The sequence below is a fragment of the Bos grunniens genome, chromosome 26 (assembly GCF_055505025.1).
Source record: "Bos grunniens cultivar Pamir isolate PY7600 chromosome 26, Bosgru_T2T1.0, whole genome shotgun sequence".
NCBI lineage: Eukaryota > Metazoa > Chordata > Mammalia > Artiodactyla > Bovidae > Bos > Bos grunniens.
Genome location: NC_141190.1, coordinates 7,506,703 through 7,522,372, shown reverse-complemented (window position 1 = coordinate 7,522,372; position 15,670 = coordinate 7,506,703). Strand labels below are relative to the sequence as shown.

At 41.4% G+C, this 15,670-nt stretch overlaps 1 protein-coding gene across 9 annotated transcripts in view; it reads left to right on the top strand.

Annotated features, from left to right (window-relative positions):
* PRKG1 (protein kinase cGMP-dependent 1) overlaps window positions 1-15,670 on the top strand; it is a 1,415,798-nt gene that overhangs the window by 1,155,542 nt on the left and 244,586 nt on the right. For all 9 annotated transcript variants that reach the window (XM_086379150.1, XM_086379151.1, XM_086379152.1 and 6 more), the window contains one exon: window positions 9,759-9,836. In XM_086379150.1, coding sequence (XP_086235276.1) covers window positions 9,759-9,836 — 78 coding nt within the window. The remainder of the gene's footprint in view (window positions 1-9,758; window positions 9,837-15,670) is intronic.

Here is a 15,670-nt window from a genome sequence, read left to right as displayed (position 1 = left end):
CTGGTAGAAAACATCACAAAAATATAAGTAGATAAATAACTATAAACTCAGAAAAGGGCAATGAAGGAGACCTGATTTTGTGTATGTGGGTGTGGGTGTGGGTGTAGATGTAGAGGAGAAGGATATGCCAGGTCAGGTAAAGCTAAGGTCTGAAAAAGAATTAGGCAAGAAGCAGTGGGTGCACAGCAATGGCAGGCTTACTCCTGATGGTAGGAAGGGATGTGACACAGTTGACAAAGGGACCTACGAGGGCCAGCAGGGCTGGGCGGAAGAGTTGGGGAGAAGGAGAAGAGGCTGAGAAGGATGGCATGGAGCAGACTATAGATGATCTTACAGGCTATGTTAAGGACTTTGGCTTTTATCCTCATAACTATGGAAACCCATAAAAGAATCTGCCTAATTGCTAGGATTCCTTCCCTTTCTGAAAGATGATGCTGTGAAAGTGCTGCACTCAATATGCCAGCAAATCTGGAAAACTCAGCAGTGGCCACAGGATGGAAAAGGTCAGTTTTCATTCCAATCCCAAAGAAAGGCAATGCCAAAGAATGCTCAAACTACCGCACAATTGCACTCATCTGACACGCTAGTAAAGTAATGCTCAAAATTCTCCAAACCAGGCTTCAGCAATATGTGAACCGTGAACTTTCTGATATGCAAGCTGGTTTTAGAAAAGGCAGAGGAACCAGAGATCAAATTGCCAACATCCGCTGGATCATGGAAAAAGCAAGAGACTTCCAGAAAAACATCTCTTTCTGCTTTATTGACTATGCCAAAGCCTTTGACTGTGTGGGTCACAATAAACTGTGGAAAATTCTGAAAGCGATGGGAATACCAGACCACCTGACCTGCCTCTTGAGAAATCTATATATAGGTCAGGAAGCAACAGTTAGAACTGGACATGGAACAACAGACTGGTTCCAAATAGGAAAAGGAGTACGTCAAGGCTGTATATTGTCACCCTGCTTATTTAACTTATATGCAGAGTACATCATGAGAAACGCTGGACTGGAAGAAACACAAGCTGGAATCAAGATTGCCGGGAGAAATATCAATAACCTCAGATATGCAGATGACACCACCCTTATGGCAGAAAGTGAAGAGGAACTCAAAAGCCTCTTGATGAAAGTGAAAGTGGAGAGTGAAAAAGTTGGCTTAAAGTTCAACATTCAGAAAATGATCATGGCATCCGGTCCCATCACTTCTTGGCAAATAGATGGGGAAACAGTGTCAGACTTTATTTTTTTGGGCTCCAAAATCACTGCAGATGGTGATTGCAGCCATGAAATTAAAAGACACTTACTCCTTGGAAGGAAAGTTATGACCAACCTAGATAGCATATTGAAAAGCAGAGACATTACTTTGTCAACAAAGGTCTGTCTAGTCAAGGCTATGGTTTTTCCTGTGGTCATGTATGGATGTGAGAGTTGGACTGTGAAGCAGGCTGAGTGTCGAAGAATTGATGCTTTTGAACTGTGGTGTTGGAGAAGGCTTTTGAGAGTCCCTTGGGCTGCAAGGAGATCCAACCAGTCCATTCTGAAGGAGATCAGCCCTGGGATTTCTTTGGAAGGAATGATGCTAAAGCTGGAAACTTCAGTACTTTGGCCACCTCATGCGAAGAGTTGACTCATTGGAAAAGACTCTGATGCTGGGGGGGATTGGGGGCAGGGGGAGAAGGGGAGGACAGAGGATGAGATGGCTGGATGGCATCACTGACTCTATGGATGTGAGTCTGGGTGAACTCCGGGAGTTGGTGATGGACAGGGAGGCCTGGCATGCTGTGATTCATGGGGTCGCAAAGAGTCAGACACAACTGAGCGACTGAACTGAACTGAACTGAACTTCCCTTTCTAAATTCTGTATATTTTTTTGATTTAATTTGAAATAAGAAAATGGCAAAGTGACCTTCATAAAACAGTGAAATTGCTGGCATTTGATGAACATAATTAGAGAGACTCTTGAAGAATCAGCATGCGTGATCATCTTCCCCTCAGGCACAATTGAATGATTCAGGATAACATGGCCATTAGAGTCCTGGTATTATGACACCATTGATGTCATCTTTCCCAAACTTGGACTGCCTTTGGCCACTGTCCCAGAGGCTCTTTGCTGGACCTTTGAATTTTATGAGCTTATGCAGCATAGAAATATGAGCAGTGCATGCCTATGCAGGTAAACTAGAAGAATTGATACAGCAGTTGTGGGTTTGGAGTTATAAAACCATATGGAAGTGATTCGATAATATCCATGAGTTAAATAAAAACATTATGGATATCCCTGCCAAACTTTCTGCTCTCTGGGATAAAAGAATTAGAATTATGAAAGAGCCAGCTGTCTGGAACTTGAGGGAAGCCCACTGTGATCTTGGCATGCCCTAGAGCCTCATGAGAAGCTAACATGGGTCACACAGAGCTGTGAGGAGAGGAGAGCTGGCACCATGATTTAACCCCTGGAATCAGCCACTTCAGACATCATTAACTTTGGACTATGCTGTTTTGTGACTCAGTACCTTCTCACTTACCAGTCGTGGTTGAATTTCTATCACTTTCTACTAGGAGGCTGTGAAGGATGTATTTGTGTATCAATAGATCAATGTGTATCAATTTGTGACTTAGATGCCTCTCTTCTTTGCAACATAATAGGGCCTGGTTATTGCCCACACCAAACTGCCTGGCAACAGACAGGTCAGGGCATGGCCTAACCTTCCCTCCATCTCCTCTACAGGTTTTCATGAAATGTGAAAAGAAAAGGTCCCCCTCCACTTCTTGTCAGGGGTGTGACCTTGAAACAGTTACTTAGGCTATATTTTCTTTAGCTTTGCTAAAACGGTAGGAGTTTTAACCATAACCCCTTCTACAGTTATTGTGAAATGTCCATGAGATGAGCCATGGCTCCAAAGATAAGGAGGAAGTCACGTTTTGCCATAGCTCTTGATTGGCTCTGAACTCCAGCTTCAACCAGAGCCAGAGCTTCTGGGAGAAGGTGGGGGTCAAGTACTGGGGCACGTTCTCCAGAAATCTGTTAGGATCGTCTATGGATGTGTGCTGAGTTGTGTCCAACTCTGAGCAACCCTGTAGACTGTAGCTCATCAGGCTCCTCGGTCCATGGAATTATCCTGGCAAGAATACTGGAGTATTCTGGGTTGTCATTTCCTCTTCCAAGGATCTTCCTGACCCAGAGATAGAACCTGAGTCTCCTGTGGCTCCATTGGTAGACAGATTCTTTACCACCATCGCCACCTGGGAGACTGAGGATCATCTATTGTGCTGTGCTTAGTTACTCAGCCAGGTCTGACTTTGCAACCCCATGGACTGTAGCCCACCAGGCTCTCTCCATGGAATTCTCCAGCAAGAATACTGGAGTGGATAGCCATTCCCTTCTCCAGGGGATCTTCCCAACCTAGGGATCAAACCCAGGTCTCCCTCAGTTCAGTTCAGTCGGTCACCATACTGTCACTCGGGGCAGGTGCCTCCCTGTCCTTCACCACAGCTCAGTGGATCTTTGAAGTGGATTCTGTGGACTCTGAATCTATTGTTACAACCTACCATCCCAGCTTTACTAGCCCCTTCTCTTCATTCCATCTACATCTCAGCCCTGACCCTTCAGAGTCTGTTTGGGTTTTTCCATGAATTAAATACCCTCTTGGGTGTCTCCACAATCCCTTCTTTCCATTTTTCCACTTCCAGAGTTTTATTTCATTTAAATGGTTTCTTCTCAGCCCTAGTGGGTTAGCTTGATTAATAAGAACCATTTGGAATTGTTATTTAATCTCACCAGATATTCATTTAAGAACAAGTATGCAACTCAGAGGTGACATAAGGACATGATCACTAGGAGGCTCTGAGACTTTTTACCTAGAAGTAGTGGTAAGATGCGGAGAAGGCAGTGGCACCCCACTCCAGTGCTCTTGCCTGGAAAATCCCATGGACGGAGGAGCCTGGTAGGCTGCAGTCCATGAGGTCGCTAGGTGTCAGATACGACCGAACGACTTCACTTTCACTTTTCACTTTTCACTTTCATGCATTGGAGAAGGAAATGGCAACCCACTCCAGTGCTCTTGCCTGGAGAATCCCAGGGACGGGGGAGCCTGGTGGGCTGCCGTCTATGGGGTCGCACAGAGTTGGACACAACTGAAGCACCTTAGCCTAGCCTAGCCTAGTGGTGATGAGAAACTCACCTTTTCTGCGCCTGACCCAGCTGTGATGACTGGAGCAGTGGCAGTCATCCTGGAACCATAAGGACCCCTCCAGTGAGGACAAGTCAAATGAAACAGAGAAAGAACCTGGTCTTTCACAGTACTTTTTGAGCCAACAAATTGACCAGCCTTGGAACTGCTCAATTTTCAGACTTCTTGTTATATGATGGACTAAGTATTCTTATAATGTAAACTGTTCATTTGACAAATATTTAGTGAACACCTTGGCATTCTTCTAGTGGCAAGGGACACAACAGGGAGCAACATAAAAATCCCTCATAGAGTTCCTTCCTCCTGGTGGAGGAAAACATTGATAAATGGCTGAATGACATGTTAAACATGGACCTGAAACTTGTCATTCTTCCTGGCGTTCTCACTGCCTAGAAGCTGATCTGAATAGAAGGGCTCCATTGACTCCATTGTCTCACGACTTCCAGCTGAGTTCAGCCAAGGAGAGCTTCATCAGGAGACTAGAAGTTAGAGAAGAGAGAAGTCAGGGTATTTATCCCTCAGTTCTCCCCAAACCAAGCAGGGGTTTGGCAGTGGATGTTCCTTATCAGACCCACTCCAGTATTCTTGCCTGGAGAATCCCAGGGATGGGCGAGCCTGGTGGTCTGCCGTCTATGGGGTCGCACAGAGTCGGACATGACTGAAGCGACTTAGCAGCAGCAGCAGTTCCTTATCAGAAGCTACAGCTCCTGCTCCTGTTGAGCTTATCTGTCCCATGGCTTCAGCTCTCAGCAGGATCCAGTAATCCTGCTCCCTGGCCATTTACCACCAGCCCTCTTTGATCCCCTAATCCATTCCTCTCTCCCAACATTCATCCTTCTTTGATCACCTCCCTCTCCCAAGGGGCAGTTTCTTCTGCCAGAACTCTGACAGATGTAGGTGGTCAGTGCTACATAGAAAATTAAGAAGAGTTACAAGTACAGAGAAGACAAACAGATTTAAAGGGAAGTTTGAGAAAGATCTCATCAAGAAGGCGACATTAGGGCAAAGATATGAAAGAGTCATGAGATACCTGGGATGGAGGGACCTTCCAGGCAGAGAGAAAAGCCTGTGCAAAGGGCCTAAGATGGGCCTACCCCTGGGTGTTCAAGGAACATCAAGGAAGGTGGTGTGAACAGAACAGACATAACGAGAGGGGGAGGTGGGAGGTGAGGTTAGTGAAGCAATAAAAGAAAAAAGCAAACAAACAGGAACTATTAGTGCATTGTAGTTTCTGTAGGACACTGTACATGTGTAGAAGGGCCCTACAGGGGTGTGAACAGAGGGGCATGCACAGATTGTTGATGGGATTACTTGGCTGCTATGTGGGGAAGGGACTGAAGGGGCCTGGCCAGAGCAGAGATCCCAGCTAGGAGATGACTGCATGGGTTGGGTAAGAAAAGATGGCAGTCATAGTCACAGATATGAGGCATGATTGAATTCTGGGCATTTTTGGAAGGTAAATCAGCCAAGTCTGTTGACAGAGCAATCGTGGCCTGTGAGATAGAAGAGTTAAAGATGACTCCAAGGTGTTTGGCCCAAGCACCCAGAAAGACTGAAGTTGGCATTGGGTTTGGGAGAAGCAGGACTAGAAAAAGGATGCCAGGAACTCAGTTCAGTACACTTGAAGTTTGAGGTGTGTGCCAGACTGTGTTTTGGCAGCTCCTGATGGACCGTATCTACTGGGGATCACACCTTTGTGCGGTCCCTTCCCCTTGTGCCTGGATCGGCCTGGGACCTGCTTGAACTCATTGAAGGCAGCATATATGATAGGGGACTGGGGCCTTGGGAAAGCTTGACATCTTCTGCTTTGCATCACAGGAAGCGGGCTGCCATGTAAGAAGTTGGCCCACTCCCAGGGGCCAACTACCATGCTATGGAGAAGACTGGGCAGCCACGTAGAGAGGCTCATGTGGGGGAAAACAGAGGCTGACAGTCCTAACTGTGCCTCCAGCCAGCAACTGGCATTAAATGCTCATAAGCAGGAGGCATTACACCTTGCCGGTAGCCCCGCCGACACCATGGGAGACCAGAGAATAATCTTACTAACATTTAGTAAATAATAAATTGCTTTTTTGGGTCTACAAAACAAGATTTGAAGCATTCGTTCTCAACTGCAGCTGCTGCTGCTAAGTCGCTTCAGTTGTGTCCGACTCTGTGCGACCCCAGAGACAGCAGCCCACCAGGCTCCCCCGTCCCTGGGATTCTCCAGGCAAGAACACTGGAGTGGGTTGCCATTTCCTTCTCCCATGCATGAAAGTGAAAAGTGAAAGTGAAGTCGCTCAGCCGTGTCTGACTCCTAGCGACCCCATGGACTGCAGCCTACCAGGCTCCTCTGTCCATGGGATTTTCCAGGCAAGAGCACTGGAGTGGGGTGCCATTACAACTGTGGACTATGGACTAAATATCACTAAACTATGGACTAAACAATGTGCTCAATTTCTCAGTTGTGTTCAACTCTCTGAGACCTCATGGACTATCGCACGCCAGGCTCCTCTGTCCATGGGATTTTCCAGGCAAGAATCTGGAGTGGGTTGCCATTTCCTTCTCCAGAGGAAATATTATTAGTATCACTAATAAGCTCTAGGCTAGAATGTAGCTTAGGAATGAGAGATAAATAGGCTTCCCAACTGGAACTCTGTTTGAGCAGACTTACTTGTCCTGTCACAGAAGCCCAGACAGGGGCAAGCTCACTGTGCAGTGGAGAAGATTCTTGCCCTGGAGAAGCGGCAAAGAGTGCCAGCCCCCTGTGGGGGGGCACCCACCCACCTGAAAGTGATGAGAGGCTGAGATGAACATACAGATTATTTCCAAATTTATCAGTCAGATAAATGACCCCATGTCCTCTGGTACAGAGTGAGGAAAAGGGCAGAAAGCGGTCCTGAGTTCTACTAATTGAGCTGTATTCAAAAGAAAGAAACATTATGGGTATGGAAGGTGTCCCACCCGTACCCCTGCCCTATTGCTATAGATTGTAACCCTTCCCTTGTCAGTTTTTTCTACTACCTGTGCTATACAGGTAGTGGCTACTAGCCACGTGTGAGTCAGTTCAGTTCAGTTCAGTTGCTCAGTGGTGTCTGACTCTTTGCGACCCCATGAATCGCAGCACGCCAGGCCTCCCTGACCATCACCAACTCCCAGAGTTCACTCAGACTCACGTCCATTGAGTCAGTGATGCCATCCAGCCATCTCTTCCTCTGTCGTCCCCTTCTCCTCCTGCCCCCAATCCCTCCCAGCATCAGAGTCATTTCCAATGAGTCAACTCTTCGCAAGAGGTGGCCAAAGTACTGGAGTTTCAGCTTTAGCATCTTTCCTTCCAAAGAACACCCAGGGCTGATCTCCTTCAGAATGGACTGGTTGGATCTCCTTGCAGTCCAAGGGACTCTCAAGAGTCTTCTCCAACACCACACTTCAAAAGCATCAATTCTTCGTCGCTCAGCTTTCTTCACAGTCCAACTCTCACATCCATACACGACCACAGGAAAAACCATAGCCTTGACTAGACAGACCTTTGTTGGAAAAGTAATGTCTTTGCTTTTCTTTTTTCTTTTTTTTTTTAGATTTTCAAGATAATGTTTTAATGCAATATCTCAGAAAGTCAGAATGCAAAAAAATAATAATAATAATAATGAACAAAATATCAACATTTTACATAAAAAGATCTGAGGAAAAAAGACATGAATGAGTAATAGCTGTAGGCTTTTCCCTCACCTCTGCTTTTCAACATGCATGTCTCTGCTTTTCAACATGCTATTTAGTTTGGTCATAACTTTTCTTCCATGAAGTAAGTGTCTTTTAATTTCATGGCTGCAGTCACCATCTGCAGTGATTTTGGAGCCCCCAAAAATGAAGTCTGACACTGTTTCCACTGTTTCCCCACCTATATCCCCATGTGTGAGTATCTACATTTAAATTTATGTAAATATGTTAAATTTTAGTTTCTGAGTCACACTGGCAGCATTTCAATCTCTGTCGCCACACGTGGCTACTGGCTACTATAGTGGACCGTGTGCTACACAACATCACCATATCAAGGCAGGCTCTCCGATGGAACTGACATGTGGTTTTTGTCTTATCATCTTTGTATCGTCAGTGACGATTACCAGGCCTGACTCCAAGTCATTCAGAAATGTTTCTTGAATGAATACATGAAAATAGACTATTGTGATTTTGTTTTTCATATCCACTCATTGCAAAGAGATTTCCTCTGTTGCTTTCTAAGCAACAAGATTTACAAATGGAACACAGATATTTTGTTAAATAAAATAAGTCAGTTGAAGAATACGTATTATATGATCTTATTTTTATTTAGAAATAAATATTTATATGCACTTTGATATATGTTTAAAAGCATAGGAAAAAGTCTTGAAAGATACCAGACTGTGTATACCGTCTAATGGTGGAGATTGGGGAAAAGAAATAAGGAGGAATTTTTTTTACTTAGAGAACTTGTTATTAGGGAAATACATGAGTTAAAAAACAATTAACAGGTGGTACGTTAATTTTCTTGATGTACAATGAAAACCATGGCTATTCTTAATAGCTAGTATTCATGAAAGGTAATTTTAAGGGTGAATAAAATATTAAGAAACAGTGTTGAAGTACCAGGACAAATCACAGCCATCGGCCTGGTGTGCATTACATGCAAACTGTGAAATCTGTTTCCTAAGGAGTACACAAAGTAACATTTTGTTTCCCCAAATATGCCTCCCTTGCTAAGCTTCAGAGAAAGGCAGGGCCAGATGGTGCAGTTTGCAGTTTTCTGTTATACCTCCTGACCCAGCAATACACTTTCTCCCACCTCTGCTTATAGTAATTACTTTTGTTTATTGCAGGACCAGTCTTCACTCAGGGACTCAACCTAGTAACTGTGTGCGAATCAGAATTCTGGCACACTGACTGTGATAATCCTCTTGCAGTCTTACTTTGCTCCTAGTTTGGTGGTTTACAAGCTCACAGATGCTGGACCAGGATTCAGTACATAAAATAAACACATTCTGTTTGACATGGCCAAATCTAAAATGCTGAAGCTGGACATTAAAGCCTGAAGCAGTGCCTTAAAAAGTGACGAGTGCCATATAACCCCCACCAAAAATCAACCTCGTTTCAAAACGAAGGTCTTTAAAAATGCTAGATACCATAGGGCTTTCTCAGAAGGGAAAAAAGAAAAAAAGGCTATCATCACAAAAATACTAAAGCCAAATGGAAATGACAGATAAAATAATACAAAAAGACATGTTTAATGATCAGTTCTGCTGTTTTATTTCATGCTCAGATGATGGGAAACAGAAATATTTTCATCAAACTATTAAAATGAATGAATTTGAAGATATAATCACCCAGAAAAATGGCACTAAAGAAATAGTTTTTAAGATGAGCAGGATAGAAATGATTTCTTTGTAATCATTGTATTCATTGACTATTAATCATTCTTAAATAATGATGGATTCTAGCCTTGGGTAAAACTCCATAAGGATGAATTCTTCCCTTAGGAGCTAATAGTATTCGAAGAAGTTGAGCTGTTAAGTAAATTACTTCTTTCTTAATTTATTTTTCTGTTACTGTTTCTGTTTTTTAGACCCACTATGAAAATGGGGAATATATCATCAGGCAAGGTGCAAGAGGGGACACCTTCTTTATCATCAGTAAAGGAAAGGTAAGCTTTGGTGGCTATAGTATAATAATCATGATGCTAGAAGTCACTGATATGTCTATATAAATCAAAATCCTGGATTTTTTTCCATATTATATTTCTGTGTGTGTGTGTGTGTATGTGTGTGTTAGTCTTTCAGTTGTATCTGACTCTTTCCAACTCCATGAACTAGAGCCCACCAGGCTCCTTGGTCCATGGAATTCTCCAGGTAACAGTAATAGAATGGGTTGCCATTTCCTTCTCCAGGAAATCTTCCCTACTCAGGGAAGGAACCCGGGTCTCATGCATTACAGGCAGATTCTTTACTGTCTGAGCCACCAGTAAAGCCCTTATATTTCGAATTCTTTGCTATCTTGAAATGATACGCTTATCCTGAAGATAAGTTTCTGACAGACTTTTGTGACTACTGTCTTAATGCAGATTCCAGCACTGCCTCAAAGAGGTTGTTTGAAAGAAGTTTCAGCTGAAGACAAGTGGTGCTATCTTTTGAGTTTTGTAATATGTATGTATAGAAATAGCATGAAAATCACACCACAGGAACTCACTCCCTTGGTTATATTTCAGAGTACTGTAGGGGTTCTGGAAGAGAAGTAGTGAGAATATACTGGAATTTTTTGACACATCCAAGATCTTTTTAAAACCAGGCATACCTTTTTTTCCCTAACCTTGTTTTTCAGGTCATGCAACTTAGCTTCCATGATTATTAATTACATAATAATATATGCTTGATTAGTATGTTAATTATGTGCATTCTAATATTACTACATTAAAATCATTATATTAAGTTTTAAGAAGTAGAAGGTGAACACACATAAGTCCCAATGGGAAGGAATAGAGAATGAGAAGAGTAATGAGAGTAGGTTCAGGAGCAGGTAAATAAGTTGTAGAATTGAAAATTTCTAAACCTGTATGTTTTGTTTTAGTCAACTTGCTTTGATATACATTTAAAAATTTATAAAGGATAACATGGCAAAGATATTTTCCTTGTTACCACCAAACTGGCTTTTCCTTAGAAAATGTTATGAAACAGACATAGATGCAAACACAGGCCATACAACTACAAATGGATTTCCCTTTCTTCAAGTTCATTTCCAACTGTTCAAGTTGATCTACAAGACTTTCTAGAACTAACACCCTCAAAAAGGTGTCATTTTCATTATAGAGGACTGGAATGCAACAGTCAAGAGATACCTGGAGTAACAGGCAAATTTGGCCTTGGAGTACAAAATGAAGCGGGTCAAAGGCTAACAGAGTTTTGCCAAGAGAACACACTGGTCAAAGCAAACACCCTCTTCCAACAACACAAGAGAAGACTCTACACATGGACATCAACAGATGGCCAACACCGAAATCAGATTGATTTTATCCTTTGCAGCCAAAGATGGAGAAGTTCTATACAGTCAGCAAAAACAAGACCAGGAGCTGTGACACAGCTCATGAATTCCTGATTTCCAAATTCAGTCTTAAAGAAAATAGGGAAAACTACTAGACCATTCAGGTATGACCTAAATCAAATCCCTTATAATTATACAGTGGAAGTGACAGATTCAAGGGATTAGATCTGATAGACAGAGTGCCTGAAGAACTATGGATGGAGGTTCATGACATCATTGTACAAGAGGCAGTGATCAAGACCATCCCCAAGAAAAAGAAAGGCAAAATGGTTGTCTGAGGAGGCCTTACAAATAGCTGAGAAGAGAAGAGCACCAAAAGGCAAAGGAGAAAAGGAAAGATATATCCATCTGAATGCAGAGTTCCAAAGAATAGCAAGAAGAGATAAGAAAGCCTCAGTGCAAAGAAATAGAGGAAAATAATAGAATGGGAATAGAAAGAGATCTCTTCAAGAAAATTAGAGACACCAAGGGAATATTTCATGCAAAGATGGGCACAACAAAGGACAGAAACAGTATGGAACTAACAGAAGCAAAGAAGATATTAAGAGGTGGCAAGAATACAAGAAGAACTATACAAAAAAGATCTTCATGACCCAGTTAACCATGATGCTGTGATCACTCACTTGGAGCCAGACATCCTGGAATGTGAAGTCAAGTGGGCCTTAGGAAGCATCAGTATGAACAAAGCTAGTGGAGGTGATAGAATTCCAGTTGAGCTATTTCAAATCCTAAAAGATGATCCTGTTACAGTGCTGCACTCAATATGCCAGCAAATTTGGAAAACTCAGTAATGGCCACAGGACTGGAAAAGGTCAGTTTTCATTCCAATCCCAAAGAAAGGCAATGCCAAGGAATGCTCAAACTACTACACAGTTGCACTCATCTCACATGCTAGCAAAGTAATGCTCAAAATTTTCCAAGCCAGACTTCAATAGTACATGAACTGTGAACTTCCTGATGTTCAAGCTGGATTTAGAAAAGGCAGTGGAACCAGAGATCAAATTGCCAACATCCACTGGATCATGGAAAAAGCAAAAGAGTTCCAGAAAAACATCTACTTCTGCTTTATTGCCTATGACAAAGCCTTTGACTGTGTGGATCACAAAAAGCTGTGGAAAATTCTTAAAGACATGGGAATACCAGACCGCCTGATCTGCCTTTTGAGAAATCTGTCTGGAGGTCAAGAAGCAATAGTTAGAACTGGACATGGAACAACAGACTGGTTCCAAATCGGGAAAGGAGTTCATAAAAGCTGTATATTGTCACCCTGCTTGTTTAACTTATAATGCTGGACTGGATGAAACACAAGTTGGAATCGAGATTGCCCGGAGAAATATCAATAACCTCAGATATGCAGATGATACCACCCTTACGGCAGAAAGCAAAGAAGAACTAAAGTGCCTCTTGATGAAAGTGAAAGAGGAGAGTGGAAAAAGTTGTCTTAAAGCTCAGCATTCAGAAAACTTAAAGTCATGGCATCTGGTCCCATCACTTCATGGCTAATAAATGGGGAAACAAATGGAAACGGTGAGAGACTTTGTTTTCTTGGGCTCCAAAATAACTGCAGGTGGTGATTGCAGCCATGAAATTAAAAACGCTTAGTCCTAGGAAGAAAAGCTATGACCAATCTAGACAGCATATTAAAAAGCAGAGACATTTCTTTGCCACCAAAGGTTCATCTAGTCAAAGCTATGGTTTTTCCAGTAGTCATGTACAGATGTGAGAGTTGAATTATAAAGAAAGCTGAGCACCAAAGAATCGATGCTTTTGAACTGTGGTGTTGGAGAAGACACTTGAGAGTCCCTTGGACTGCAAGGAGGTCCAACCAGTCAATCCTAAAGGAAACCAGTCCTGAATATTCATTGGAAGGACTGATGCTGAAAATGAAGTTCCAATACTCTGGCCACCTGATGCGAAGAACTGACTCATTGGAAAAGACCCTGATGCTGGGAAAGATTGAAGGCAGGAGAAGAGGACGACAGAGGGTGAGATGGTTGGATGGCATCACCAACTGGATGGACATGAGTTTGAGCAAGCTCCAGGAGTTGGTGATGGACAGGGAAGCCTGCCATGCTGCACTCCATGGGGTCACAAAGAGTTGGACACGACTGAGTGACTGAACTGTAATGAACTGAAGTTCCTTTATTTAAGTATAAAGCCATTTTTATTTTTTCATAAAGCACATTTGCACAAAGAGAAATAATCATAAATTAATTTTTGAAATGTATTTTTTCCTACCATTAAACCTATACAAACTGTTTTCTGAAATGAGTCAGGATGCTGTGGTGAAGTCTGAGTCCCTGACGATGCCTCAGGAAGAAGCTGAGTTCTCAGTTCTCTGTACTTTCAATCCATCCATTCCAGTTGCATGAAAACATGTCTTGTACCCCATCAGACTATAAAGCACCCAAGGATTCACAGTTGAACATGAAAAATATCTCTGATAAAACTTTATGCATGTGTCCTTGCAGTTGGGTTACATCAAAAAATCTCTCCATAAATGAGTTGAACAAAAATTGAGTAAGAGTTGTAGACAGAACTTCAGAGTTTGAATAATGATTGAGATGCATTTTGATTTTGTTTTTATTATATTCAATATACCTTGTATGCTTCCATTAGAAAAAATATATCAAAGATTTTTATTTATTAAATGTCATTTAAAACCACATGGCTTTGCTTTGAATTAACAAGTGCGTAAGCATGTTGATTAAACAGTATTGGTTTAACACAATGCTTATTGTTGTTCAATACTGACAGTATTCTCTTATAGAAATTTTGTGTGTCTATGTATATATTTGTGTGTCAGGGTGAAACATGAGAAGCATTTCATTTTAGATCAAGAGCAAAATAAAGATGCATATTATCCCCATTTCTGTTCAGTGTGGAGTTAAACATCCCAACCACTGAAGTAAGTCAAGAAAAAGATATAATATTTGGGAATCAAGAAGTAAGGCAGTAATTAGTTACAGATGGTATGATTTTAGTTTCTTTTGTTTTTTTATGTAGACAGATAAATTATTAAAATTAATATAAGCTTAGCTAGATCAACATTGTTCAGCAGTTTTTCCTTTGCTATTTCATATCTTCAAAACCTAACACAGTAGTCATTAGCTCCACTCTCTATCTAAATTAAAATTAACTAACTTAAAATATTCCGCTTCTTAGTAGTAGCAGTAGCCACATTGCAATTGCTGAATGCTGCTATTGTTTACAACTAGACACCTTACTATAAATTTTGAAGAAGCTGAATCATTTGGTAATATCTATCATTTTAATACTCAAAAGACAAATGTCATGTCAGTTGATGTAATGAAAACATCTGACATATGTAACATTATGCACAATAAAAACTCTCAGAAAATTCGGAATATCAGAGATCTTCCTCAAATTACTAATTGATATATACAAAGTACTTACAGCTAACGTCACACTTAATACTGAAAGCAATGAGTGGAAAAAGAGCAGCCTTTTTCAGGAAATGATATTTCAATGATTGGTTACCCATAGGTGGAAAAAGTCTTGATCTAAAGTTCATAGCTGTGATTAATACTATATTTAAAAATAAAATGCACAACTGTAAAACTTCTAGAAGAAAATTTTTATGGCTTGGCTAGGTCAAAATTTCCTAGCCATGATACCAAAAGCAGAGTCCATAAAACAAACAAAGAAAAGATAAATTTGGCATTATCAAAATTACAAACATCTTTTGAGAAAGACACTTTTATTATGAGAATGAAGAGGTAAATTAAAAACTGAAAATGTTGGCAAATCACAGTGGCAAAGTGCCTATATTGAGCCTATGTAAAGAACATCCAAAGTCATTTTAAAAAACCAAACTATCAAGTTTTTGAAAATGGACAAGGTCCTTAACTAGGCATTTGAATGAAGATGGTCAACACTGAAATCAGATTGATTATGTTCTTTGCAGCCAAAGAGGGAGAAGCTCTATACAGTCAGCAAAAACAAGACCAGGAGCTGACTGTGGCTCAGACCATGAACTCCTTATTGCCAAATTCAGACTTAAATTGAAGAAAGTAGGGAAAACCACTAGACCATTCAGGTATGACCTAAATCAAATCCCTTATGATTATACAGTAGAAGTGAGAAATAGATTTAAGGGCATAGATCTGATAGAGTGCCTGATGAACTATGCAATGAGGTTCATGACATTGTACAGGAGACAGGGATCAAGACCATTCCCATGGAAAAGAAATGCAAAAAAGCAAAATGGCTGTCTGGGGAGGCCTTACAAATAGCTGTGAAAAAAAGAGAAGCGAAAAGCAAAGCAGAAAAGGAAAAAATATAAGCATCTGAATGCAGAGTTCCAAAGAATAGCAAGAAGAGATAAGAAAGCCTTCTTCAGAGATCAATGCAAAGAAATACAGGAAAACAACAGAATAGGAGAGACTACAGATCTCTTCAAGAAAATTAGAGATACCAGGG